The sequence below is a fragment of the Netta rufina genome (genome assembly GCF_964035555.1).
Source record: "Netta rufina genome assembly, chromosome: 19".
In the NCBI taxonomy this organism is placed as follows: domain Eukaryota; kingdom Metazoa; phylum Chordata; class Aves; order Anseriformes; family Anatidae; genus Netta; species Netta rufina.
In genome coordinates this window covers 1,262,522-1,288,750 of record NC_140143.1, presented here as the reverse complement: position 1 = coordinate 1,288,750, position 26,229 = coordinate 1,262,522, and the positions used below count along the sequence as shown (strand labels likewise).

The 26,229-nt window shown below is 65.7% G+C and overlaps 6 protein-coding genes across 6 annotated transcripts in view; 4 read left to right on the top strand and 2 right to left on the bottom strand.

Annotated features, from left to right (window-relative positions):
- The first annotated feature begins 5,334 nt into the window (after positions 1-5,334).
- GPRC5C (G protein-coupled receptor class C group 5 member C) lies at positions 5,335-9,255 on the top strand. Its single transcript, XM_084298416.1, has 5 exons — positions 5,335-5,423; positions 6,485-7,544; positions 7,987-8,075; positions 8,246-8,383; positions 8,585-9,255. Exons 2-5 carry the CDS (start codon positions 6,527-6,529, stop codon positions 8,615-8,617), a joined length of 1,278 nt encoding a protein of 425 aa, XP_084154542.1. The 5' UTR covers positions 5,335-5,423; positions 6,485-6,526; the 3' UTR covers positions 8,618-9,255.
- A 1,820-nt stretch (positions 9,256-11,075) lies between these two features.
- CCDC137 (coiled-coil domain containing 137) lies at positions 11,076-13,413 on the bottom strand. Its single transcript, XM_084298719.1, has 6 exons — positions 13,219-13,413; positions 12,475-12,605; positions 12,142-12,346; positions 11,793-11,875; positions 11,618-11,697; positions 11,076-11,524 (listed from the first exon to the last, which is right to left on the bottom strand). The coding sequence occupies exons 1-6, from the start codon at positions 13,392-13,394 to the stop codon at positions 11,339-11,341; spliced, it is 861 nt and encodes a 286-aa protein (XP_084154845.1). The 5' UTR covers positions 13,395-13,413; the 3' UTR covers positions 11,076-11,338.
- A 185-nt stretch (positions 13,414-13,598) lies between these two features.
- OXLD1 (oxidoreductase like domain containing 1) lies at positions 13,599-15,015 on the top strand (the record flags this gene model as incomplete). Its single annotated transcript, XM_084298243.1, has 2 exons — positions 13,599-13,652; positions 14,485-15,015. 2 exons carry the CDS (start codon positions 13,599-13,601, stop codon positions 14,845-14,847), a joined length of 417 nt encoding a protein of 138 aa, XP_084154369.1. The 3' UTR covers positions 14,848-15,015.
- A 2,641-nt stretch (positions 15,016-17,656) lies between these two features.
- Positions 17,657-18,125, top strand: PDE6G (phosphodiesterase 6G; the record flags this gene model as incomplete). The annotated part of the gene is made up of 3 exons (XM_084298732.1): positions 17,657-17,802; positions 17,902-17,942; positions 18,049-18,125. 3 exons carry the CDS (start codon positions 17,657-17,659, stop codon positions 18,123-18,125), a joined length of 264 nt encoding a protein of 87 aa, XP_084154858.1.
- Positions 18,126-18,496: 371 nt separating this feature from the next.
- On the bottom strand, positions 18,497-19,942 carry TSPAN10 (tetraspanin 10; the record flags this gene model as incomplete). The annotated part of the gene is made up of 3 exons (XM_084298316.1): positions 18,497-18,803; positions 18,892-19,487; positions 19,856-19,942. The coding sequence occupies 3 exons, from the start codon at positions 19,940-19,942 to the stop codon at positions 18,497-18,499; spliced, it is 990 nt and encodes a 329-aa protein (XP_084154442.1).
- Positions 19,943-20,531: 589 nt separating this feature from the next.
- The window catches only part of NPLOC4 (NPL4 homolog, ubiquitin recognition factor), a 28,312-nt gene continuing 22,614 nt past the window's right edge, over positions 20,532-26,229 (top strand). Inside the window, exons 1-4 of the mRNA XM_084298362.1 lie at positions 20,532-20,623; positions 21,832-21,912; positions 23,512-23,624; positions 24,794-24,973. Of these exons, the coding sequence (XP_084154488.1) occupies positions 20,609-20,623; positions 21,832-21,912; positions 23,512-23,624; positions 24,794-24,973 (389 nt within the window). The 5' untranslated portion in view covers positions 20,532-20,608. The remainder of the gene's footprint in view (positions 20,624-21,831; positions 21,913-23,511; positions 23,625-24,793; positions 24,974-26,229) is intronic.

The window sequence follows — 26,229 nt, the reverse complement described above, 5'->3', positions numbered from 1 at the left end:
CGGGGGTGCCCCGGTGAGCCCCGGGCACGGTGCGGGGTCGGCACCACTCGCCCACGGCACCGGTGCGCCACGGTGCGCACGGCCACGACCCTTTTGTGGGGGGGGTCTTTGCATTCAGGGCACAGCGCGGAGCGGCCCCCCCGCTCCCCCTGCTCGTGGGTATTCATTCATGCAGCCCTCGCCCTCCCATCACCATGGCATCCGGCAGGAACTGCCTGCCCTTTTCCCAGCCTTTGCAGCCAAGGCGCTGCGTGTGCTGCGCGGCTGCCCGGGGACGGCCTCCGCTGGCCCCTCGCCCACCTCTCGGGTGGCTCTTGCGGGTTTTTTTTTTTTGGGGGGGGGGAGTTTGGCCCCGCAGCCCTGGTGCGGGATGCGGGGCGGGGCGGTGGGGATACGGGGATGGGATGGGGTCGTCGCCCTGCTCCCTGCAGCAGTTGGGTACCGCAGGATGTGGGCACCCCTCTGCGTGGGAACATCTGGTGGGGCAGCCTGAGCAAACCCCAATTTTGTTTGTGGCCCCTGGGACCCCCACTGGGGTGGGGAGCAGGGCCTGGAGCCCCCACATGGGACACAGCAGGGGACAGACCCCACAGACATGGGCACAGCTAATCCCAAACTACTGGGATTAGCGCCGGCACCCGCGTCGCTGCAGCTCTGGTGCCAAACTCAGCGAGGCGCAAACCCCGCGAGGTGGCCGCGACGCTCACGCTGGTGCCAACGCTGGTGGCGGACACCCGGCAGCAGGAGGGATGCTGTCGGAGGGACACGGGGTGCAGGGGGGGCCGTGTATGGGGCAGGATGGCTGGGGAGGGGAAGGGGGGGGCTCTATCCGAGCAGGGGGGCTCGGCCCATCTGCCCCTCTGCGTCAGGCTGCCGGGTCCTGGCGCGGTGCCGCCGTGGTTGGGGGTGTTCCCGTGTCAGCGAGGGGATTTGAGGACAGGGGAGGGATCCGGAGCGTCTGGAGGAGGACGGGGACGTGGGGGTGAGGAGCTCCAGCCCCCGGCACCGCCTGGATGTGCCGAAACCCAGGGGATGAGCCAGGAGCAGGGGCTTAGCCGGGGTCTCCAGATGCTGGGTGTGGGCGGGGGGGGGGGGGGGCCCATCTGGCGCTGCTCGGAGGAGGTGGGGAGGGAAGATGTGGGGGCTGGTGGGGACAGGGACCCCCCCCTGCAGAACAAATGGGGTCAGGGCTAGGGAAGGGTTAACGCGGTCGTGCCGCAGCTGCCGCGATCGATGCCACGAAGCACCCGGGGGTGCTGATTACCCAGATTTAATTGGCAGCTAATTGACATCTCTCCCACACCGCCAGCTGGGGGTGGGGGGTGGGGGGGGGCTGCCCGGGTCGGTGCTTCCATCCCCTGGGATATGGGGCCAAAGACCCCCGCTCGCAGGGAGGGACACACGATCCTCTGCTGGGCCTGGGGGGCAGCAGGGCTGGGACCCCCCCCCAAAAAAAATCCCTGACAGGGGGCAGTGGGGCTGGGACCCCCCCAAAATCCCTGGTAGGGGACAGTGGGGCAGGGGCAGTGGGGTCTGGGATGGGATTGGGATTGGGATTGGGATTGGGATTGGGATTGGGATTGGGATTGGGATTGGGATTCCCCCCGCAGCTCACCCCCGGGGGATGTGAATTTAGGGGCGGGTTCTGACCAATCAGAACGCAGCGCTCGGGTTTGCCCCCCCCCCCCCCCCCCCCCCCCCCCCCCATACACACACACACACACTCGGAGGGCGCCTCTCTGATTGGCTGCAGCCTGCCCCCTCCCAGCCAATAGGAGCGCAGGGCGGGGCGCAGGGATTTGTGAATGGGCCGGGGCGCGGGGCACAACCGGACCCCCCCCAGAGCCCCCCAGTGCCTCCCAGTGCCCCCCAGTCCCCCCCAGTCCCCTCCACCTCCCGGCCACTGGTCCCACGCCGTGGCCACCAGCCCCAGCCCCAGCCCCCCAGCCAAGAACATCTTGATTTCATAAAAAAAAAGCCTGGGGGGGGGGGGCGTTGAGGGGGTGGGGGGGCGCAGCACCCATCCTGCCCCCTCCCCCAAAGGGCGCTGAGCACCCGCAGCTCAACCTCTGCCCCCTGCTCCCAGCCCCCCCCAGCTCCCATCCCGGCCCTTTTTTGGGGAGCTGAGGCGGGGGGGGTCCCGACCTCCCCCCACGCTGCCCCCCACCCCGGGGTCGGCACCAGGCTGGGAGCCCCCTCCCCACAAAGCGGCTGCCCCAGCGGTGGGGACAGATGCCATATAACCCCCCCCACCCCCCTGCTGAGCCCCCACCAGAGCCAGGGGGCTGAGCCCGGCACCGGGGGGGGGTCCGTGAGGTTGCATCGCCCCCCCGGCACCCTGTGAGACCCTCCCTGGGGGACACGGCCCGGCTGCGCCCACCCCGGGGTGCTGGTGATGTTGGGGGGGGGCTGGGGGCTGCCCCCACACAGTGGCTCCATTGAAGCCCCCAGGAGCCATGGCTGGGGGGCTGGGTGCTGGGGGGCTCTGCAGCCCCTCCGAGGTGTAATGGGGCTGCTCCCGCCCCCATAAACGCCTGTTTTCACACCAAAACCTGCCTGGGTCCGGCTCCGTGCTTGGGAAAGGGGCGCAGCACCCCATGTGCGTGGGGCTGGGTCCCACCACCTTTAATCCCCCCAAAACCCACCTGGGCACCCCCCACGAGATGCCGCCCTCGCGGTGTGACCGTGCCAGCCCGCCTGGCCCCAGGGGCCACCAGAGGGCAGGGACAGGACCCCCCCATGGGGCTGGCACCCAGCACCCAGCACCCAGCACCCAGCACGGCCGGGTCCTGAGCTCCAGCCCCGCAGCCCCACATTCCTCCCTAATTCCCCCCTAAGGTCCTTAACCTAATCCCCCCAAAACCCCGGCCTTCCCGCTGTAATTCCCCATAAACCAGCCCCCGTGGGGCTGTCCCGGTGGCGGGGGGGCTCAGCCGGCCCCCGGGGGGATTTGGGCTGCCCCGTGCCCACCCTACTGAGCCCGGGAGTGGGGTGGGACGAGGGGCAGCGGGGTCCCTGCTCACCTTTGCCCTCAGTGCCCATAAAATGATCCCATAACGTGGGGCTGACCCACACGGGCACCGCCGCACGCCCAGCACCGTGCGCCCTGGGGCAGGATCAGCCCCCAGCACCCCCCAGCCTGAGCCCCCATGGGCAGACCGACCCCATTACAGCCCCCCCGGTGCTGCCGACGGGGTTAAACCCCAACCTCGGCGGGGCGGGTGGTAGCCGGGAGGTGCTCGCCCCATTAATTCTGGCATTTCGGGACCGGATTAGACATTAACCCCAGCACCCAGCGCCTCCCACCCACCCTCCCGCAGGATTTCCCACCCCGCAGCTCCTGGGGGGGGGGTGCACGGGGCAAGGGGGGGAATTGCCCAGGAAGTGCCAAGCGTTGGGGTCCCAGCTCCGGTTCTGCGTGCGGAGGGAGCCCGGGGAGGCTGCCAGCCCCCCCCCCCGGCAGCGCTTATTTACTTGGAGAGGGAGGTGGAACCGTGCTTAACCGCGTCCGCCTGCGGAGAGGGGGCTCGCCGCTGGGCAGAACCGGCTCAGATGGAAAACAGCTCCCCAGCCCCGGCGTAAACAGCCGGGAAAAAGGGGGGGGCGAGCACACAGGGCCCCCCCCCCACAAGGTAGGGCCCTCACCTTCGCCAAGGTGAGGCCGAGAGGGAGCCGCCGCGGAGCAGGGCCTGGTGCCGCCGCCTGGCCCCGTGGCTCTGGAGGAGAGGTAAGGCTGGAAAAAATGCGGTGTTTTCGGAAGCTCGCCCCACGAAGGAGCCTGGCGAGGCTCCCGGGCTGTGCCGAGCTGCCCCCCCCCAGCCCCTTGCCACGGCTGCTGTGCCACCGGGGTCCGGCTCTGCCAGCCCTGCCACCGGGGCACCCGTCCCCAGCACGGCCACGGCACCGGGACTGGGCTGAACTGGGTGCCCAACGCCCCGGCCCCACAATGCCACCAGCACACGGCAGCCTCGCACCCAATTTACCCCCCCTCGGCCGCCTCCCCAGCGGGGTGTTCCTGTAGGACCTACAAAAACCCCTCCTGAGAAACCGGGGCTGGAAAGCTTGGGGGACAGGGGAAAGGGGGGGGCACACGTGGGCAGGCACCGGGCACCACGGGGTGGCCTCGGCAGGATGGGTGCTGGCGGGTGGCCCCACAAGGAGCTGGGGGGGCTGGGGGGGCAGCGGGGGCTCGGGCCAGGCACCGCGGGGAGCGCGCCGTGAGCGGAAGGAAGCGCGGCAGGAACCGCGTGCAGCCTGGCCTCTGCAGCACGGGGCGGGGGCAGCGGGGGCGCCGGGGGAAGCCGGCCCCCCGTTCCCAGGCTGACCCCAAATCCCCGGGGAAACTGAGGCACGGAGAGGCCACCGGGGGGAGGTGGGAAGGTGGTGGGGCCCCGCTGTGCTGCCCCACAGCCCCGCTCCATGCATGGGGGCGCACGGGGGGGTGCTCCCCGCAGGCAGGGAGGAGGCTGCCCCGGTGTGGTGCTGGTGCCAAGAGCTTTTTAGGGCTAAATAGGGCAGGAGGGACGGTGGCTGTGGGTGCAGCACCAGTCCCCGGTGTCCTGCCCCGTCCCCACGGTGCCACCCCTCGTGCCGCGGTGCTGCCAGCCCCGGCTCTGCCTCCCTGGGATTGTTTTTGTCGGGGGGAGGACCTGCCAGCAGCGCGCTGAACTTTCGGCTGCATCCTTCACCCTCTTGCTTCACCCTCCCAAAATAGCAGCGCCTGCCTGGAAACCTCCTGCGGGGCCAGCGGGGCCACGGGTCCCCGGGGTGCCCCGAGCCTTCCCGCGGCTCTTCCTCATCCCCGAGCCCCGGGGGACGTGGTGGTTTTGGGGTGCCCTGAATGAGCCGTGGGTGTAGGGTCAGCCCCGCTCCCAGCCCCGCTCCCGGGACCACCGAGCCCCCGGGATGGGGTTTCCCCAGCCCCCAGCCCCTCGCTGGCTGCAGGCCTCTCTCAGTGCCAAGGGCTGAGCCGCCGGCTGACATTCCTCTGGGAGGCCCCTCGGGGCTGCTCGCCTTCGGTTCCCGGGCTCAGCACCTCAGCAAGCACCCTGTGCAGAGCCCCCCCCCATCGGTGAGGCCATCCCAGTTCCGTCCCCGTCACCCCAAGAAGCCCCCGGGGGCTGCGGCACGGGCTGAGCCCCCGCACGCTCATCGCACCGCTGCTCGGAGGGGGGGGTCCCGACTCGCTCCCACCCAGCTCCCCCCCTTCACCCCGGTTCTGTCCCCTCCTTTTGGGGGCAGCCCCCGCTGGGTGCCCCCCTCCCCAGCCCGGTGCGCTGGGGCAGGTCCCGGGCGCGCCCCCCCGGCAGCGGCGCACCTCGGGGAGGGGCCGGGCCGGGCCGGGCAGGCGCGCACGGGGCTGCAGGCTCGGGGCTCGGCACGGAGCGGAGCGGAGCGGCCGGGACACCGGGGCGCTGGAGCCGGTGAGAGGAGCCGGGAGGGGGTGAAACCCGCGGGGCTGGGCAGCACCGGCACCGGGATGGAGCCGGGAACCGGCACCGGGGGCGAAACCGGCACCGGGAGCGCAAATGGGGCCGGCACCGGCACCGGGAGCCGTCCACCCCGGGGCTCTCCTGGCCGCAAAGTTGGGGAGGCTCCGGGCGAGTTTGGGGCCGGCACCGCTCGGGGACGTGGGGGGACCGCGAGGGGTGGGGGGCACCGGCCGGGCCGGGGGCGGCTGGGGTTGTTTCCCCCCCCCCTTCCCGGTACCGGGACTCCCCGTCCCCATCTCATGGGGTGGCTCCGGCCCGGGGGGGCTGGGCAGAGCCTGGACACCGGGGGGTGCCTGGCCCCGGGAGGGGAGCAGAGGGGGCTTTTGGGGGGCGCAGGGATGGGGGCAGCGATGTGGGGCCCCCCGCCGCCCCCATCCCAGCCCCGAGGTGACCTTGTCGCAGGTTTCCTGCCCGGTTTCCTCCCTCCAGCTGGGGGGAGCGCAGGGGGCTGCAGCTTTCCCCTCGCCTTCCTCCTTCCCACGGGCACCCCACGCTCCTTGGGGGCTGGCAGCGGGGTCAGGGACCCCCGTGCCCTGGGGGCCGTGCCGTGCCGTGCCGTGCCGTGCCAGGCTGCGGCTGCGTGCGGCGGGGAGCTCTGCTGTGTGGGGCCAAACACGGGACCTGCACTGGGTCAGTGCCCGGAGCCACAGGAGGGAAGTGGGACAGGAGAAGTGGAAAGGGGAACGTGCGGCGCGCGCAGTGCCGTGCCAAGGGGACCGACCCGGCCCCGGGTGGTGCCTCTGCGGCCAGCCCCGACCCATGCTCGTTGCTCCCGGGCACGGTGCTGCGTCCAGGCAAGGAGGGCTGGGAGATGTGCGTCCATCTGGGGCTGCACCCGGAGCTGCTCGGGGCTGCGGTGTGGTGCTGGCACATCCTGGGCTCACCGGGACCCCATCACCAGCCGTGGTCTGGTGGGAGATGGACCAGGGACCGTGGGCAGGGAGCTCCAAATCCCAGAGACAGCTCCTTGTAACGCCTCCTCTTCCCCGCAGGGTCCGTGGACACCGCGCTCAGCGCCCACCCCAGGGTGCAGGATGGGGGCTGCGGGGGTGCTGCCCGCGGCCGCCTGCGTCCTGCTGGCCCTGCTGCCCCCTGGCCGTGCCCAGAGCACCCCCCCGGCGGGCTGCGGCAAGGACCTGTCCTCGCTCTACTACAACCTCTGCGACCTCTCGGCGGGCTGGGGCATCGCGGTGGAGGCCGTGGCCAGCCTCGGCGTGGTGACCAGCTTCGTGCTCACCATCGTGCTGGTGGCCAGCCTGCCCTTCGTGCAGGACCCTCCGAAGAAGAGCCTGGTGGCCACGCAGGTCTTCTTCATGCTGGGCACCTTCGGGCTGTTCTGCCTGACGTTTGACTTCGTCGTGGGGCCCAACTTCTCCACCTGCGCTTCGCGACGCTTCCTCTTCGGCGTCCTCTTCGGCCTCTGCTTCTCCTGCCTGCTGGCACACGCCGTCGCCCTCAACTTCCTGGCGCGGAGGAACCGGGGCCCGCGGGGCTGGGTGACGCTGGCGGTGGCCCTGCTCCTCGCCCTGGTGGAGGTCATCATCAACGCCGAGTGGCTCACCATCACCGTGGCGCGGCGGGAGGGCGGCCCCGCGGACCCCTGCGTGCTGGCGGACGCCGACTTCGTCCTGGCGCTCACCTACGTCATGGTCCTGCTGGTGGCCGCCTTCGGCACCGCCTGGCCGGCGCTCTGCGGCCGCTACACGCGCTGGAGGAAGCACGGCGCCTTCATCCTGGCCACCACCGGCCTCTCCATGGCCATCTGGGTGGCGTGGACGGCCATGTACCTCTACGGGAACCAGCGGGCGGGCGAGAAGCCCGGCTGGGACGACCCCACGCTGGCCATCGCGCTGGTGGCCAACGCCTGCGCCTTCATCCTCCTCTACGTCATCCCCGAAGTGACGCACGTGACGCGGCGGGGCCCCGAGCAAGCCTACGAGGACGACGGCTACCCCACGCGGGGGGTGGGCTACGAGACCATCCTGAAGGAGCAGAAGTCGCAGAGCATGTTCGTGGAGAACAAAGCCTTCTCCATGGACGAGCCCTCCTTCGGTAGGCACCGGGCGCGACGCACGGGCTGCGAGACGGCTGCTGCGACGCGCCCGGGCGGCTGGGAGCGAGGCCTGCGATTGTTGTGGCTCCCCCAAAACACGCCGGGCTGGGTTTACCAGTTTAGGCTGAGCTCACCCCGCTCCGGGGGTGCTCCCCTCCCCGGCGTGGGGTGCCCGCGGCTCCCGGCCCTCCGCCCCGGGCGGGCGCTGCTCCCTACAGGAGGACGTGTCGCCGAGCTGGCGGCGCTGGGGAGACCCTACAATAATAACACGGGGCGGTGCTCCCCCACCCCGCAGTGATGCAAACCTCCAGGGACGTCCCTCCCGGCCCCCGGGAAGGGCGCAGAGCAGCTGGCTGCTCGTTAAACCTGCTAACGAGGCCCCGGGTGGGGTGGGGGTGGCGGCGCGAGCCCCCCGTTTTCACCGTCCCCGTTTCTTTCCAGCCAAGAAGCCGGTGTCCCCGTACAGCGGCTACAACGGGCAGCTGCTCACCAGCGTCTACCAGCCCACGGAGATGGCCCTGATGCACAAGGTGAGAGCCCTCTCCTCTGAGATGGTGATGGGTCCCCTGCAGGTGCTGGTAATGGGGTGCTGGGGAGGGTCCCCCCCACGCCGTGCTGCTCCCCAGGACCCCACAGGGAGCGCGCCCATGGGCTGGGGGTGCTCCCGGTGCCCCCACGGACCCATTTTCCCCCCCCGCAGAGTGAAGGGCCCTACGACATGATCCTGCCCCGTGCCACCGCCGCCAGCCCGGCCGCGGGCAGCGCCAGCTCCACGCTGCGAGCCGAGGACGCCTTCGCCGTGCAGGCCCGGCACGCCGCGGCGCAGCGGAGCGGCCAGGTGAGTTAATGAGCAACGAGGGAGCCGGCGAAGGGGCAGCAGGGTTGGGCTCCTGCCCAGGTACAAAGTCTTTCCGTGACTCGATGTCTCCGGGGAAGGGCAGAGCTGGGGATGGCAGGCACCGGGGTGACACCGCTCCGTGCCGTGCCGTGCCGTGCCGTGCCGTCACGCCTGCCCAGTGCCATCCCGCTCTGCCCGTAGGTGCAGTCCCCGTACAGCAGGAACCGGTGGTGAAGCCCAGGTTCCACGGAGCCAAAAAAGCCGTGGCCCTGCTGTCCTGATCCTCTGAGGTCTCGTCCCTCCCCGCCTCGTCCATCCGCCCCCGCCAGAGCTGGTTCCTGAGCTGGGGACGCCTGGATGTGGCCCCGGAGCCAGCGCCGTGCCGCCCGGCCGTGGCACCCGCAAGCTGCCTGCTCTGCCTGGCTCCTCTCGTCCCTGCTGCCCACCCTGCCACGAGGACCGGCTCCTGCAGGGCCACCCCGAGCCACCCCACTGCTGCCTTCACCAGACACCCGGCCCCTCGGGGACAGGGACACTGCTGCCGGACAGCCAGGGGCATGGGGCGGCTGCCCCGGCACTGGGACTGGGCGCTGCGCCCCTTTGTGCTGGACCTCGAGCCATCCCCGAGCTCTCCCAGTGCTGCCCCCGCTGTGCCTCAGTTTCCCCTTCACCAGGGGATGGGGGGGACCCGGTGGTCTCCCCCCGCGGCTCCGGCCGCCTTCTCGGTGCCTTCCCTCTCCGCCTCTCTCCCCGCGCCGGGCTCGGGGATCACCCTTAGGAGGGGGCATCGATGGAGCTGGGACCCCCTCCCCCCAGCTCCCTCGTTGGTTTTTCCCCTCCCTTTTTCAGGTCAGACCCATTAAAGTTGAGTTTTCCTACATGGTGGCACCCGATGGGGACAGGGGGGACCCGGCTGCGCTGCTCCATCCCCGGCTGTGCCGCGGCCAAGGGCTTCCACCTCGGTGCCATCGTGCTCAGCCCTGCATCCCCCAAAGGGACAGGACAAGACCCCAACTGGGATCCTGCTCCCCAAGCACCCCGGGGAGCCTGCACCGGGGCCAGGCTGCAGACGGGGCGGCCGTGCCAGGAGCTGGCAGGCTCGGCACGGACCGGCAGCCCGCGGGCAGATGGGCTGCCCGGCGGGAAGCGGCACGGCGCGGAGGACGTGCCAAGGTCGGGGGCGGTTTCTCCTGCCCGGATTGCCTTTCCCCTCCGCAGCGATTTCTCCTGCCAGGCAGGAAGCCTGCGGCCGGGCGAGCGGCAGCGCCATGAATTATTCAGGGCCTGAAATGGCTCCGTGGCGGTGGCTGGGGGAGGCGGGTGACCCCGCTCTCCTTGAGAGCACCGTGCCCCGCGCGGGAGTTTGGCACGCACACGCCGTGCCCCAGCCCTGCCAGCGCCTTCCCTCCCGCTACTGGGAACGCCACCAGCTGCGGGGACGTGGCACAGCCCCGGCAGGGGTCGGTGCCCAAAAGCTGGGGACGTCCGTGGGTGCTACCGGGGTGCACAGCAGGAGCAGGCGCCCAGCCCTGCTGCGGGAGCTGCTGGCACCCCCGGGGGCTGTGCTGCATCACCCGTGTTTGCCTGGCGCCAGCAGGCAGCGGGGACGTCTCCAGGCAGCGCCAGGAGCTCAAGGTCCCCTGGGCTGCCACCACGGCAGCGTGCCCTCCTCCCTGCCGCCAGCACCGCGCGGCACGCGGCGTGTCCCCCACGGGCCTGGAGCCAGGCTGGGCACGCAGCAAATGCCCCCTTGGGACACCAGGATGGGGACAGCGCGGTCCCCAGCACGCATCCAGCCGTGGCACAGCACCGCCTTGCTGGGGGGGCGCAGAGGAGGCAGCCCTGGGGGCAGCAAACACCCCAAAACCAGGGCGCGCAGACGCTGCCCCTGCTCAGCCCTGCGCAAGGGCACCGGGGCTGGTTTGGGCCGTGCCATCCCCGCTGCCACCGGTGCCCCCCGGTCCCCCCCCAGCACCACGGGAGCCCCCGGACACCGCCGGCCGCAGGGCGCGGGGCGGCCCCGCTGCAACAGGCAGCGCTTTGTGCTGGGGCTGTGGCACGGGGAGGCCGAACAGCGCTGCCTTTGTGCCGCGCAGGTGAAGCGGCCGCAGGCGCACGTGGGCTGCGCCGTGCCGGGAGCGCTCCCCAGTCCTCAGGGTGGGAGCAGGGGGCACCGGGGGGGCGTTATCCCCGGTGCAGGGTCGGTTTGGGCGTTGTTTTGACTGTAGGAGCAATCCTGCCCAGGGAATGGCAGGGATATAGGGTGGGGTGGTGGTGCTGGGAGCATGGTGAAGGATTGGGGGACTCAGCTGTGTCCCCAAGGGGTGACAACGGGGGACGGTGACACCACGCAGGTGAACCTGGCCTCAGCCTCGGGGCTGCTTCACGTCTCCAGGCTCGGCTCGCTCCCTGGCACCGGGGTGGGAGGCGGGTGGGCGACATCCAGGCACAACAGCCCCAGCCGAGGGTCCTGCCCCAAGCGGAGGGCGCGCGGTGCCAGCTCTGCCAGCCCGCGGTGACAGCGAGGACCCACGCTGGGACTGCCATCTGCCGGCACGCCACGCCATGGGCACAGCGCCGCGCCTTCCCCAACACCCTGCAGGGAGCAAGCGCAGCTGGGACCCCGTGCCAGGACGGTTTGGGAAGGTTTGGGAAGGTTTGGGATGCAGAGACGTGCTCGCACCATCAGAAAATGGCATTTTATTACAAACGAGTCCATGGCACCACAGGCTCCTGGCTGTGGTGCAGGTGCCAGGAAGGTTGCACGGCTCTCGTGAGCCCCAGGGCGCAGTCGGGGCAGCAGCACAGGGCTGGGACAACCGCCCCCTGTCACATCCTGGGCTTCTGTGTCCCCCCTTCTGCACACCCAGCCGGCTGTCACCCCTCTGCTGCTCCACGTGAGGGTCCAGGGGGCTCTTGTGCCCCCTCGCCGGGACGGAGGACGAAGGGGAGGGCTCAGCCGGGCACCCCACGGGCTGCCTGGGCCTCCCTCTGCTGCCGTTTGCGCCGCTGGATGTCGCGATAGGCCTGCACGACGCGCGCCCTCTCCTCCTGCACGATGCGCTGCCGAGCCAGCGACATCGGTGCCGCCGGGGACACCCGGCCCAGGCGAGGAGCCAGCAGGAGCCGCTTGCGCCCAGCCTGCGGGCACAAACGGGGCAAATCAGGGGGGCCGAAGGGAACGGGAGGGCACGGCCACGGGGCAGGAACCCTGGTCCATATTCTGCAGCTCACCTGCTCGGCGGGACCCCCGCGGCGGGGCCGTGAGGTGAGGGTGGGCGGCTCCGTCACCACCTCGCCGAACGCCACCGTGTCTGAGGGAGAGGCAGAGCCCGGTGTCAGGCTGGGGGGCGCCGCTGCCACCCCCTCCCGCCTCCCCCCCGTGCCTCCGGTGCCAGCCCAGCCCCACCTCGCAGCAGGCTCTTCTCCAGCAAAGCCTCTTTCTTCTCCTCCTTCCTCCTCCGGGCTTTGTCCAGCTTCTTCTTCTGAAACCTGGGGAGCCGTGTGATGAGCCGGGCTCGCGAGCAGACAGCAGAGCAGGTACGGCACCAAATCTCCCCAAATCTCCCCAAAAACCGTGACCCTGCAGCTCTCCCCTCCCCGCCCTGGCCCCAAGCTCCCCGCAGCAGGAGGAAAAAGGGGGTTCAGGGGCTGCTTGCAGAGGCTCAGATCGTGGAGCCGAGACCCCGGAGCTGGCAAAGCCCCGTGCTGGGGCTCGTCCCCGCCGCCCCCGCCGCGCCGTGGGGCCGTGCTCTCACTCTTTTTTCCTCCTGGATTTCTGCGGTGCCGCCCCCTCCTTCTCGGGCTCGCGCTGCACCTGGTTCTTGGTGAGGAAGAGGATGCGCTGCACCTCCTGCTCCATGCGGCAGATGTAGGAGTGCTCCGACTCCCCCTTCCCCCTCTTAAATTTGGGCACCGCGATGTCCCCGTGCTCCGCCGGCGGCTTGGGCTGCTGCTGCTTCCCTGCGAGAGACACGGGCAGGGGATTTAGGGCTGAAAGGGGGGGTCCCATCCTGCCGGGATGGGGATGAGGGACCCCGGGGGGGGCACCCCATGCCGTGCCATGGCCCGGAGCCCCCCCCGTGCCCCACCTGCTGCCCGCCTCCTCCTGGATTTGGGGTTCTTCATGGCCTCGCGGCTCTGCATCAGCTCCCGCAGGCGGGAGGGGATCTCCTGCTCCTCGGGGTGCTCGGGCCTCAGGTTGGCCCCCGCACGCTGCTTCCTGCGGCAGAACCGGGAACGGGATGGGACGGGATGGGATGGAACCGGGGTGACGGAGCCCGGGGAGGGTGGGGGGGGGAGAGATGGGCACGGGGGGGCACCGGGGCACAGGGACACCTAGATGGGGGGTCACATGGGGTCACCGGGACACCGGGACATGGGGTCACCGGGATATGGGGACACCAGGATATGGGGTCACACAGGGTCACCGGCACCCCAGATGTGGGGACACCGGGATATGGGGACACCGGGACATTGGGATATGGGGTCACACAGGGTCACCGGCACCCTGAGACATGGGGGGGTACCGGGATACGGGGTCACACGAGGTCACTGGCACCCCAGGACACCGGGACATGGGGACACCGGCACCCCGGGACATGTGGGAGGGTCACCGGGATATGGGGTCACACGGGGTCACTGTCACCCCGGGACATGAGGGGACACCGGTACACCGGGATATGGGGACACTGGGACACGGGGTCACCGGTTACCCCAAGACACCGGGGCAGGGGGACACCGGCACCCCGGGATATCGGGGCAGGGGGACACCGGGACGGTGGCACACATCGGTGCACCGGGACACCGGGGCACGGGGACACCGGGACACTGACCTGCCGCGGGGCGGGGCGGCGGCCGGGACCGGGGCCGGTCTGCGTCCCCGTCCCTTCCCGGTCCCGGTCCCGGTCCCATTCCCGGCCCTGGCCCCGATCCCGTTGCGGGTCCCGGCCCCGTTCTCCGCTCCGCGCCCCCGTCCCGCTCCCGGTCCCGCTCCCGGTCCCCGTCCCATGCCGGCCCCGCACGCGGCCGGGCCCCGCCGCCACTTCCCGGTTCCCTCCCGCCCCGGTCCCGCCCCCCGCTCTCCCATTGGCCGCTCCCAGCCTCCGCGCTCTGATTGGTCGGCGGCTCGGGGAGGCCGAGCTGCCATTGGTCGCCAGGGCTGCCGCTCAGGGGGGGGAAGGGGGCGGGGCCGTTGGCGGGGAGCGGCGGCGGGATGTGGCTGCGGGGGGCGCGGGGGGCGCGCGGCCTGGCGGGGGGGCGCCGGGGGGTGAGCGGGGGCGGGGCTTAAAGGGGGCGGGGCGGAAAGGGGCGGGGTTTAAAGGGGCAGGGGGCGGGGCTTGGGGCAAGGAGGGGCTTGGGGGTGGACGGGGAGGGGGCTGGGGGGGGCTGGGGGCTCCATATGGGGTCTGGGGGCTCCTCGTGGGGGTCTGCGGGCAGTAAATGGGGGTCTGGGGGCTCCCTATAGGGTCTGGGGGCTCCGTATGGGGTCTGGGGGCTCCACATGGGGGTCTGGGGGCTCCATATAGGGTCTGGGGGCAGTAAATGGGGGTCTGGGGGCTTCGTATGGGGTCTGGGGGCTGCACAGGGGGGTCTGGGGGAGCAGCGAGGGGTTTGGGAGCTGCACTGGGGGCCCAGGGGGCTCCATATGGGGTCTGGGGGCTGTACGTGGGGGTCTGGAGGCTCCACATGAGGTCTGGGGGTTGCATATGGGGGCCAGGGGGCTGCATCAGAGGCCCCTGAGGGCGGCACATGGGGGTCTGGGGGTTCTGGGGGCATTAGTAACCTCACTGGGGGCTCTGGGGGCTGTATATGGGGGTCTGGGGGCAGCACATAGGGTCTAGGAGCTGCATATGGAGGTCTGGGGGCTGTACATGGGGTCTGGGGGCTGCACTGGGGTTGCTGTGCCTACACCAGGGGTCTGGGGGCTCTGAGGAGGACCCCGTGTGTGAAGGCAGGGACTGGCTGGGGGTGAGGGGAGCTTTGGTGGGGCTGGGGGCGCCAAGGAGGGCTTGCTGCTTGGGTCAGGGGGTGCTGGGGGGATTTGGGGGGGCAGCCCCCAACCCCTGCCACCACCACCACCACGGGGCTGCCCCCTGCAGGACCACCCCAGAGCCCCCCACCCGGGCACCGCCTGCACCCACCAGAAGAGCTCAGACACCCCAGGAAGGGACAACAGCGGCGAGGGGGGCTCGGACCCCTCGGGGAGCGACCACCGGGCAGAGACCCCAGGGGACGAGGGGGACGAGACCCCCTTCTCCCCCCCCCCCGACCTGGAGCCCCCCACCAACTGCTGCATGAGCGGCTGCGCCAACTGCGTCTGGGTCCAGCACGTGGAGCGGCTGCTGCAGCACTACGGGGACGGGGGCGAGCGGGCGCTGGCGGCCGTCGAGAGGCACGTGCAGGACGAGAGCATCAAAATGCTGCTGAGGACGGAGATCAGGCTGCGCGCCAAGAAGGACTGAGCCCCGCAAACCCACCCCGCCGGGGGTTTTGTGGGGTCGGGGTTCGGTTTGTTCGGGGTGCCGAGGCACTAAGGGGGTCCCCACAGGACATCGCTGCCCGGTGCCTGGTGCTTTTGCTTCCCCAAGCCTTATATATTTATATTTATATATAAAAAAGTAATATATAGAGAGATGTGTGTATTTATATTTATTTTTATTTTCATATTTATTTTTATATTATTTTTCTATTTCTATTTCTATTTATTTTATATTTATATTTTATATTTATATTTTATATTTATATTTTTATCTATAATTTTATTTATATTTTATATTTATATTTTTATTTGTATTTATATTTTATATTTTTATTTTTATTTTATATTTATATATTTATATTTTATATTTATATTTTATATACAAAGCGCCTGTCGCCCTATTGACAAACCACTCTGGGACCCCTCTGCTGGCACAGGTAGGAACAGGAGCTGACCCGTTAGCCCCTCAGCGCTTGTTCCCAACCAATTTTACTCAAAAAGAATACAAAAAAAGGACTTTTCTCCCCCCACACGAGGCAGGGATTTTCCCCTTGCCTCGTCCTTGCGGCGGAGCCGTGGCGTGAGAGGAGCGCGGTGGCGGCCGGGGGCCGTGACTCGGTGTCACACCGCCCCGCTAAGCCTCTTAGGGGCCCGTCGGCACCCGGGGCTGGGGGCAGGCGTCCCCCCGGGGGCCTCTCGGTGCCCGTCTCCCCCCTCTTGTTGTGGGATTTTGCAGCGTGCGGCCCGGGCACGTGGGCCCCGCAAGGGCAGCGCGCCCGGCTCCGCGGCGCCTCTCCTCTCGGTGCCTCTTCCTCCCCGCTCGTCTCTGCCCTAAAACCCCTTAAACTTCACCTTCAGGCGTCCCCTCCCTAAATCCCGACCGGGATGAGCAGGGTCTCAGCCCGCTGACGCGTGGCTTGGGCAGGAGCCGGGCAGGATCCGGCCCCGTCCCCCCTCCCTGGGTGAGCTCGCCAAGGGCACTGCCCGCTCCCCAAAGCGGCCCCGCGCTAACGAAGCTCGGTCTGGCAGCGGTAATTAACAGCAGGGCCCTGGCCTTTGCCGGGCTGGTGGCTGGTTCCGCGTGAAACGCTCCCGGATCCGCGTAATCCTATTTGGGGAAGGCTAGCTAATTGCCAGCGGTGGAAGGGGCTGGCGGTCAATTAAAGTGTGCTGAGATTATAGCTTTTTGTAATTGCTTTAGGGCCGGGATTACGGCAGGCTTTGGAGTGATACTGCCGGGCTGCGGGGCTGGGTGGGCAGGGGTTCCCAGCCCCTTTTCCCCGGGTTTTGGGCTCGGGAATAGAGCAGGTTTTGGGTTCAGGAACAGAGCGGTTGTCCTGGGGTGCCTGTGACAGTGCTCAGGCTGTCCCCACGCTCGGATGTCCGTGGTGCCACCTGAGATTAGCTGGTGGCCTCGTGTTCCGTGCACCTGATGGGCTGGGGATGGGATTGAGATGGGGACAGGGGCAGCAGGAGCCCCCCAGCAGCCCCCCACAGCCCCTGCTGTCACAGGCACGCTGCGCCCGGTGCCAACACCATGCTGGAGAGGTTTTGGCCACACGGTTCTGCCTTGCCCTGTTGGGACATTTGGTGCCCGTGTCCCCAAATGCCATCCCGAGCACGTTCTGCAGGACTGAGCCCCCCAATCCCCACGGCTCAAGGCATTGGGACCCCCCCCCCCCGTGGGCTCTTTGCTGCCGTTCCCTGCCCCTCACCGTGGGGCTGACGCCCGGCCCGTCCCCACCCCGGTAATCCCGACACCCCCTCCCCACACGCACGCTGCCGGCCCCCCCGGCGCAGAGCAGGGGGAAGGACAGCAGATTACCCATTTGAGGAGAAGGGACTTAATCCTATTACCCCGGGGCAGGATAAAATCCACCGGCCCCCGTCCGCCACGCACAGCACCCATAGGACACGCGGCAGCGGGCGGAGGGAGTCCTGCGGAGCAGCGCTGGCCTTTGGGGACTTCAACTCCTGCGTAAGTGACAGCTCTGCCGCCTGGGGCACCCAGGATGCATCAATTTATGCTGGGACAGAGCCTGCGTTCGCCTCCTGTGCTCGGAATTTGCAGCCAAACCCAACAGCTCCGTGCTGGGTCCCAGCGAGCCCACAGCTGGAGCGGTCTCGGTGCCGAAAATCTGCGGCGCCGGGCACGTCTCGAGGAGGCACAGAAGGGATGGAGCTGCCCTGGGATTTCTGGCTTGGGATTTTTGCAGCTCCTTGCCTTGCAACCCGTGGCCAGACCAGGGTCTGCACCGTCCTTGAACGCTCTCCTGCTGCACACAAACCCCAAGGGATGCCTCGGTCCCTGTGGCTGCAGTGTCACCAGCTCTTGGTGGCACCTTCAACGCCTGGCACAGACCCCGGGGGTGGTGCCAGCGAGGGGTCCTGGGGTGCCACATCCACCCTGGGGTGGGGGCAAGGACTGAGGGCACTGCCCAACGAGCGCAGGGGCTCGGCGTGCCCTTCACTGCCTTTGGGGTAAGGGGATTAGCGGGCTCTGAGCTGGGCTAATTCCAGGTTGTGGGGATGAAAGGGGCACGGAGGGGGCTCTCCCCCAGGGTGAGCACAGAAAGCTGATCAGCGACAGCCAGGGGGGGCTCAGGGCAGGGTGGGAGCACCCCAAAGGCACCGTGTGTCCCCTCGCTGGTTGGGCTGGGTGAGGGGGCTGCAGCCAGAGCCCCCCATACCCCAAATCTCCCCTCCAGCAGGTCTGAGGAGCCGTCCCGTGCCAGCGCCGGAGCCGCAGGGACAGCCGTGACCCGGGGCAGGCTGCTGGCCCCGGCACAGCCATGAGCCTGGAGCCCCACAAACCGGAGATCAAGTCGGCCACCAGGGTGACCGGGGGACCCGCCACCCCCCGGAAAGGACCACCCAAATTCAAGCAGAGGCAGACGAGGCAGTTCAAGAGCAAGCCGCCCAAGAAGGGGGTGCAGGGGTGAGTGGGGCCGAGCAGCGGGACCCCATGCGGGGACATGGATGGGGGGTCCCAGCGTGGCATGGGTCAGGGGGGGACTGAGCCTCACTTTCCTTGCAGGTTTGGCGATGACATCCCAGGCATGGAAGGGCTGGGAACAGGTATGGGGTCCCAATCCCAAATCTATTGGGGCAGCAAGGTGCCCTGCGGGGACAGCCGCTGCTGCCAGGGTGGGTTTTGTGCTGATGCAACCTCTTTTCTCCCCAGATATCACCGTGATCTGCCCTTGGGAAGCCTTCAGCCACCTGGAGCTGCACGAGCTGGCTCAGTACGGCATCATTTAGGCCGGCCACGGCCACCGCAGCCCATTCACCCCGTAGCACTGCTTGTTTAGGAGCTGCCCCCTTTGCGTAGCAGGGCACAGCCTGGAAAAAAAATACTCATTAAAACCCAAAATGAGTGCAGGAGCGTGGTGTCATGGTGGGGGGTTGGTGGGGACAGGGCTGGGAGGTGTCTCCTCATGCCACAGGTGCAGGGAGCCAGCGGGAGGGGATGCAAAGATGGGATATGGACACGGTGGGGGCTCAGCCTCTGCAGAGCTTTATTCTGGGCAGCAACAAGGGAGGGCAGACAGAGAGCACGGAGCCCCCCAGCCATGCTCAGCATCACCCCAACCCCTCAGCATCTCCCACTTGTGACGGCAGCCAGCTCCCCCTCAGCCCTGCATGGGGCCAGGCGCGATGTCCGCAAGCACCTTCAGCGCCATGAGCAGCCCAGCAGCCTCCAGCAGCACCAGTACGGCCGCCACACTGGCGATGCCGCCCGCCTGGCTGCGGAGCCAGGCCCCGAGCTGCACCACGCAGCCCCCCAGGTGCACGATGCTGGCCGCCTCCACGTCCCCGAGGCTCAGCACCCCGCGGGCGCACTGCTCGTTGGCCACGGAGCCGTTCTGCAGCGGCTGCAGGCAGCAGGAGGAGGGCACGCTGCAGGCTTGCACCCCCGGGGCGCTGCAGTTGAAATACCTGCGGGAGAAACGGGAAGGAATCACCGAGTCTTCGCCACCCTCCTGCAGCGAGGACACCCCCTGAACCCCCCTAAACCTTAACTCACGGGTTGCTCTCCCAATCTCGGTAGGATCGGAGCCCGCAGCAGCTCAGGGCGCGCTGCACCTCGTCCACCAGCAGCCGCAGGTCGGGCTCCTGCTGGTAGTGCAGCAGGCAGAGCAGCAGGGCGGCACGCAGGGCATCGCGCAGCCGGCGCCTTGCCGCCAGCAGCAGCAGCCCCCCCAGCACCTCCAGCCCCACAAAAGCCAGCACAGACCCCACGAAGAAGCGCAGGAGGCAGGCGCTGGAGCGCAGGGCCCCCAGGCAGCCGGCCAGGGACACGGCGCTGGCCCCCAGCCCCACCAGCACGAAGAGCAGCATGGGGTCGGAGCCCAGCAGGGCCAGGCGCTCGTCCTGTAGGGACCCCTTGGCCAGCAGCCCCCAAATCCCCACTCCCAGGGCCAGGAGGCCCAGCAGGAGGAAGAGGAGGTTCCAGAGGAAGGCCAGGTACCGCACGCAGTGGCTGAAGGCGCCCGGTTTGGGGGTCACAGGGTGCCACTCCTCGGGGTGCTGCTCGGCCACAGAAAGGTGCACGTCCCCCAGCTGCAAGCCTTCATCATCGTCATCATCAGAGGGGTAGGGCAGCTCCACCAGCCTGGCTGTCTGTGTGGGACAAAGACACGGACCCCGTGGTGGCTGTAGGGCCTGCAGACCCCCAGAAACACCCCCATAACGGCCCCCACCCCCCACATTCCCCATGTACACCAGCACAAGGCAGCTGGGGGCTCCCAGAGCCACCCCATAACCCCAATGGGGTGTGGGTGAGGTGGGGACGGGGCACCCTACATCCACCCCACAAGGGAGCCCTGCCAGAGACCCTGCCCCTCACAGGGACCCCCAGCTCATCCCTATGGGGACTCCCAGGGATGCAGGCACCCATAGGTGCCCAGAAAGCGCCTAGCCCCCAGGACCAGGACACAGAGCCACCCCAAGGACCCCACAGAGGCCAGGACGGGGGTCCTAAGGGTTACCTGGGGCAGCAGCCGGCTGCTCTCCCCGCTGCCCCCCACCCCGTGGGGGCTGAGGAACCGGGACAGCCGTTCCCTGAGCGGCGCCATCCTGCTCCCCGGGGCTGCTGCAGTCACACTCCCATCATGTGAGAGGCTGCGGCCGGGCCTTAAATAGGGCCGCAGCTCCCAGCACCGCAGCTGGGCCCACTCAGACCCCCCCTGCAGCCCCCACAGTGGCGGGTGGTGAAGGTTTGGCAGGGTGGGTCCAGGACCACCACTAGAGGGGAAGTGGGGGCGAGCAGGGGACGAGGATCCGCACCCCAAGTGAGCCCACCCCGTGGTTTTCTGACCCCTTGGGGACTCCCCCAACGCGTGGGGGAAAGAAAAAGGAAAAAGGAGGAGGAGGATGATGAGGAGGAGGAAGATTAGGGAGGGGGGGCCGTTTGTATCCGGAACGAAAAAATAGGTGATGTGGTTGAGGGGGGCGGGTTAGGCGGTTGCACCGCCCCTCCATGGGGGAACGCTGTGGCGGCGGACCGCCCCGCCTAGGAACCTTTGTGCGGCGGAACGCGGGGGCCGGGGGTTGGGACCCGCCCGGAGGCCTGAGGGGAGCGGGCGGCGGCGGCGGCGGGGCAGGGACCGGGCCCTGGGGGCGGCGGCGGCGGCGGCGGGAGCGGAGCGGGGGGGGGGAGGGGAACGGAACCGGCCTGGGCCTCAAGGCACGGCGTGGGGGGGGCTGGGGGCAGCGCTGAGAGGGCCCCGGAGGGCGGCGAGATGGCGGAGACGATCGTGAGTGGGGCCCGGCGGCGGGGGAGGGGCGATGAGGCAGCAAAAACCGGGGGGGGGCGGCGGGGAAGGCCCCGGGGGTGGGGGGGGGTTGGGGGGAGCAAGGGGAGGCCCCCCCCGAGCCCCCGGGGCCTTCCTCTGCCCCCTGGCAGCCCCCTCAGGGGGGTCCTGTCCGGTCCCGGGGGGCAGCGTTCACGTTCGCTGCTTCCCCGGCTCTTTTTACCGCCTCCTGTGCCCAGTTTTTGGTTATATTTTTATATTTCGCCCACCAAAGTTGCCGTTTTTGCCTCATCTCCGGCTTTAAACTTCAAGCAGGGAGCGTGAGGACAGCGGTGTTTACGTTCGCTGCTTCCCCGGTCCTTTTTGCCACCCTCCGTGCACAGTTTTTCTTTATATTTTTATATTTTGCTCCACCAAAGTTGCCGTTTTTCCCCCACTTCTGACTTAAGGCTGCAGCAGGGAACATGAGGACACCGGTGTTTACATTCACTGCTTCTCCAGCCCTTTTTACCACCTCCCATGCCTGGATTTTGTGGATATTTTTATATTTTATCCCTCAAACTTGCCATTTTCCCCCCACTTCTGACTTTAAGGCTGCAGCAGGGAGCTTGAGGACACCAGCGTTTACATTCACTGCTTCCCCAGCCCTTTATTACCACATCTACGCCCAATTTTTGTGTATATTTTTACATTTTACCCCCCAAAGTTGCCATTTTTCCCCACTTCCAACCTAACGCTTCATCAAAAGCAACACAAAACGTTTCCTGGCTTCGTGTCTCTTCGTTATAAACCAACGCAGGATGTTCCTCTCTGCGTCCCCTCATTAGCCATGCAATTTGCACGCCACTAACGAGGGTTGGAGCCCGTCGGCACCGGTCCGGCCGGTGGTTGTGGCGCTGGATGCGTCCCTCCCGGAGCAGCTCTGATCCACCCTTGTCCTAAAAGTTTGGTTCCACGTCCGAGGGCAGAGCTCTGACAAAACAAAAAGCAGCTTTAGCGTTTTATTTTCCCTGCCAGCTTCTCGCAGGGCCTCGTCCCTTAGGGTAATTAATCCTTGGGCATGTAATGCCACGCAGGAGGGAATTACTGCCCGGCGTGGTTGTGCTCTGACGAGGAGCAGCGTTAAAAACTGGTGTGGGGGGATTAATTGTGCTGGAGCGGTGGGCTCTGTGTCCCCACAGCTAACGGGGGCTGTCCTCTTCTCCCCGCAGATCATCCGCGTGCAGTCTCCAGACGGGGTGAAGCGCATCACGGCCACCAAGCGCGAGACCGTGGCCACGTTCCTCAAGAAGGTAGCCGAGCCCGGCACGTGCTTTGCCCAGCTGTGGAAAAGTGCTTTTATTGATAGAGCCAAAACTAGATCCCTCGTTGTAACTCCAGAGGGATAAATAACCAACTGAAAGGGGAAAACTTCTCAGCTTCTCAGTTGGGATCCTTGGGGCAGGAGCTTTCCTGGGGCAGGACGCACGTTTTGTGTTCTCCCAGCGGCTGGGGGAGCCCAGGCTGACAGCAGCACAGGGGAGATGTTTGGGAACCAAAGGCTGCTGCGGGGGATTGGCCTCTTCAGCACGATCCAGTTGTGATTCAGCTGCGTCGTTTGTGCTTTCAATGCCATTTGGGTGCATTTTGCATGCTGCCGGGTTTCCATTATCGTTCTGGAGAGAGCAGGCAGGTGGTGAAGGCGAGTTTGGAAAGGGAGCTGAGGGCCTCTGGGGCCTTCTGGGGCAGGTTTCCACCCCGAGGCGTGAGGAACACAGCAAACTGTCAGGCTGAGGCTGGCTGCAGCTCACAGTTCTCCGTTTCCTCCCCTCCTGGAACCCCCAGGTGAGGATTTCTTTCCTTCCTAAGAGAAGGGCCGCTCTGGGCAGCTGGGTTTCCTTTCCCCCTGCAAGGAGGAAGGGGAGCAGACAGACATTCTGCTGGTTTTAGGTCACTTGATTTGTTCTACACTTGTCCCCAGACCACAGCAGCAATCCCCTCCTGACCAAGCAAAATCCTGATGGATTTTGGGGCTGGGTCAGAGCTACCCGCTGCTCTCTGAACAGCCCCACCCAAGGAAAAAGTTTTTTTTGCTTTCAAAACCTCTGGGACACGCTGCTGAGTTTCAGGGGCTCCTGTTGCCAGAGGGAGCAGGGAACAATTGTGTTTGCAGCGACCGTTGGAACAAAAGCAGCAGTGCTCACTGAAATTGCCTGCTGATCGGGGAAAACTGCACCCTCGTGCAGAGCTGAATAAAAGAAATGCTTGGGTTTCTTTCCTGGTAGAGGGTTTGCAGCTTTGCTCTTCCACCACAGATCTGTGCAGGTTAACAGCCGTGGATTTTAACGCGTTTCAGACTAAGGGGCTCCTTGATCGTGGCTCTTTGTCTTTTGGAGCACGTCCTGTTGGATAATAAACGTGTAAACTCTCAGGTACATCATGGTTAGTGTCGAGCTAGGAGCTGGAGCCTTTTGTTAAAGCGCTGTGAGATTTGTCTCCTCCAAAAACATTGAAGTCTGTCATTGGAGACAAAGGTCTGGGCCAAGAAATCCTGGTCGTAGGGAGATGAGAGCAGTGTGGTGCGTGCTGGCAAGGCTGGAGTGGGAACACTGGGGTAACAGAGGATGGTTCCTCCCCCTGAGTCATTACAGCTTGCCCAGATGTAGGCATTATGCTGTATTTGTGCCGTAGGAGCGAGATACACTTTCTGTTTCAGTTGCTTTTTTAACAAACTGCTTGTGTTACTGAGTCTTTCTGTTTTTCTCAGTTACCCTGTGCCTTCAGAAAAGAGGATGAATTCAGCTAAGCTTTTGCAATAGAAGTTCCCCGGACTTAGCGCTTGCTCTGAGCAGCTTTCAGCACCTGACCCGGGGTGTGAGGTATCTTAAACTTTGCCATTCTTTCTCTTTCAGGTTGCAAAAGAATTTGGTTTCAGGAATAATGGGTTTTCTGTCTACACCAATAGAAACAGGACAGGAGAGATCACAGCATCACAAAACAAATCCCTCAACTTACTGAAAATCAAGTGAGTCCTGACAGGGAGCGCTGGGGGTGCAGGGGGAGCTTTGTACAGCAGGGTGCCTCTTCTCTCAGCCTGTCTGAACTCTTTTCCTCCCCCTCCCCGAGCTGGGCAGCAGCAGGAGCTATCACGTTACCGCAGGCCTCAGCTTTCAGAGGTCACTCAGCAGCAGCAACTCGGAGAGGAGAGCCTGGCAGACGTGCAGAAATGGGGGGGGGAGCAAACTGACGAGGCGTTGGGCTGTGGCAGCCGTTTCTGAGCTCTCTTCTTGCCTCTGTTTGCTTGTGGGGAGGCAGCACCAGGCTGCTCTTTGCTCCTTTGCAGCCTGCAGCGAGCTCCCTCATCCCTGCCCTCGCTCATGCTGCACTTTAGGGTTTTTTTCCTGCATCAGTGCCAGCCTGATGATCCCCTGCGCAGAAGCCAGGGTTCCTGTTCTCCTGTTCCTGTCGTAGCCAGGTCCCTGGGGAGATCAGAGGTGCCACGTGGTGCACGCACCTTGTGTTTGGTTGGGAATGACTTTGTTCTGTTAAAGTCAAGAATAATGTTATCCCAACTTAAAATATAAGAGCTGTTCCTGCTGTGTGCAGCTTGTCACTTAAATGTGCCAGCGCTGGCAGCTGCCCTGGGAGGGCTGTGGCGACGTGTGCAGGATCCATGTTAGCCCCTTCCCCTGGTGGAGCTGTTGCCTCTCTCCACGGGCTCCTTCCACTTTTTCCTTCCTCCTTTTCTGTTGGTCTTTGCTGACGAAAAGTTGTCTTTGTGCAAACGCCTGAGGCAGGAGACGAAGGTAGCTAATGGCTAGGAGAGCCACGTTCACTAATCTGCCTGCAGACAGATAAATCACACACTGCTCCATGGTTTTGGGGGGTTTTGCTACCCAGAAGCAGGCCCTGAAGGTGCCTGTGGACATGGGTGTGGTTTGTAACATGCAGAAAGCCGAGCACACAGCGTCTCCTACACTATGTAGGGCAAAAGAGATGATTCCTTCAAGTGGTGAGGGTGAAGATGTGGCGTAGCTCAGTCCCTGCTGAAAGGAGATGGTGGAGAGGGCAGAGCAGGAGCCTTTCCAGCTGCCTGAGCACGGCGTGAGGCTCCTCACCTGGCTTCCCACCCCAGCCTTGGAGGCAAGGCTCGTGCTCCTCTGACGCCCTCGTGTTGTTCTTGCTCCCCCACAGGCACGGCGATATGCTGTTTCTCTACCCCTCGAGCCCAGCGGGCTCCTCCTCAGAGACCATGGACACCTCTGTCTCCCAAAGCTTGCGGCCTGCGGGGGCCCCCCAGGTGGTGGAAGATGAGATCGACCAGTATCTGATCAAACAGGACGGGAAGATTTACCGAAATCGAGACCAGCAGCTGTAAGTAACGCAGGCTGCTGTTCCACCGGCGTGTCTGCGCCTCCCCTGACGGTGACACCTTGCCCGAAACCAGCAGCCAGGAAGCGTGCTCTGGGAACTGCTGCCCGAGCCTCTGCTTTATCCCTCGCTGCCTTTGAAACGTTCACAAGGGAAAACAGCTCTCGCCATTGTCCTGCAAGGTTAAGCGGAGGCTCTGGCGAGCTGAGGAAGGAAGCAGATACCAAAATTCCAGGGTCTTTGCCAGGAAGGACTCGTTCAGAGCATCTATTGTTTCGATCAAGGTGGCCCCCTGTTCGGGGACTTGCGATCGTATATTTTGTCCTCTTGAAACGTTTGGAGCTCCAGATTAAAAGGAATACTTTGAATTCTTCCCCGGGATGTCCTGGCAGCTGGTGGTGCCGTGGGGAAGCGCTGGCTCGTGCTGCATGTGTGGCACGCTGCTTCCAAGGCTCTGCTAGCTTCTGTCCCATCTGGTCCCAACATGCAGCTCCCCCCTAGCTGGTCCCGAGGTGGCAGGCGTGCAGAGCAGCAGGGCCAGGTCCCCACCTCACATGAGAGGTGATAAAACAGCAAGGTTTGGTTTGTGAATCGCCGACAGCTCCTCTGCCAGAGCAGAGCTCGGAGATCTCGTGCCTCTCCCTGCTCCACGCAGCGCTGAGCTGTGCGTGAGGCACGTCACCAAGGTGTCCCGAGCTGGAGCCCTTCTGTGGCTTCACATCCAGCCACTCCCTATAAAGAAAAAACAAAGAAGTGAGGGAAACGAGTGGAAGCCTCATCCAGTGTCAGAGACGTGGAATTTGGACTCGGGTCCCTGCCTCCGCTCGGTTTTTGGCTTCCTTTCCATCACGTGCTGTTCATAACCTTTCTCTGAAACCAGGGAGTCCGTTCTGCTCGCAGAAACGCAGCGAAGTTTAACTTTGCCAAAGCCCTTAGCTGCGAGGGGCTTAGATAAACAAAGCAGCTTGTATTTTTGTACAAGCAATAATACAATGGTGACTTAATACCCCCATAAATCTGCACTGATGCTGCTAAAATGGCCTCTGTCTGGATGGTTGTTTTTTGTGGCTCATTGTTAACAACGTCCCAGTTGGCTCCTGGCCTGACGGCTGTGCTGGTTGTTGGCTTGGGGCTAGGCCCCTCTGCGAAGTAGCTCCTGAAAGGGCTTGAGGAAAAAATTTTAAAGGCACCCAGGAATTCTTTCTAAGACAGAGGAGCTCACCCTTCCCCATTGTGTCGTCTTCCATGTGGTTTATCTT

What these genes read in the sequence shown, in the direction of transcription:
- GPRC5C (XM_084298416.1), top strand. Translation starts at nt 6,527, where the DNA reads ATGGGGGCTGCGGGGGTGCTGCCCGCGGCCGCCTGCGTCCTGCTGGCC. An exon ending in CATGGACGAGCCCTCCTTCG is followed by an intron (nt 7,545 to 7,986) that starts GTAGGCACCGGG and finishes GTTTCTTTCCAG; the next exon opens with CCAAGAAGCCGGTGTCCCCG. An exon ending in AGATGGCCCTGATGCACAAG is followed by an intron (nt 8,076 to 8,245) that starts GTGAGAGCCCTC and finishes CCCCCCCCGCAG; the next exon opens with AGTGAAGGGCCCTACGACAT.
- CCDC137 (XM_084298719.1), bottom strand. Translation starts at nt 13,394, where the DNA reads ATGGGACGGGGACCGGGAGCGGGACCGGGAGCGGGACGGGGGCGCGGA. An exon ending in GCCGCCCCGCCCCGCGGCAG is followed by an intron (nt 12,606 to 13,218) that starts GTCAGTGTCCCG and finishes GTTCTGCCGCAG; the next exon opens with GAAGCAGCGTGCGGGGGCCA. An exon ending in AAATCCAGGAGGAAAAAAGA is followed by an intron (nt 11,876 to 12,141) that starts GTGAGAGCACGG and finishes ACGGCTCCCCAG; the next exon opens with GTTTCAGAAGAAGAAGCTGG.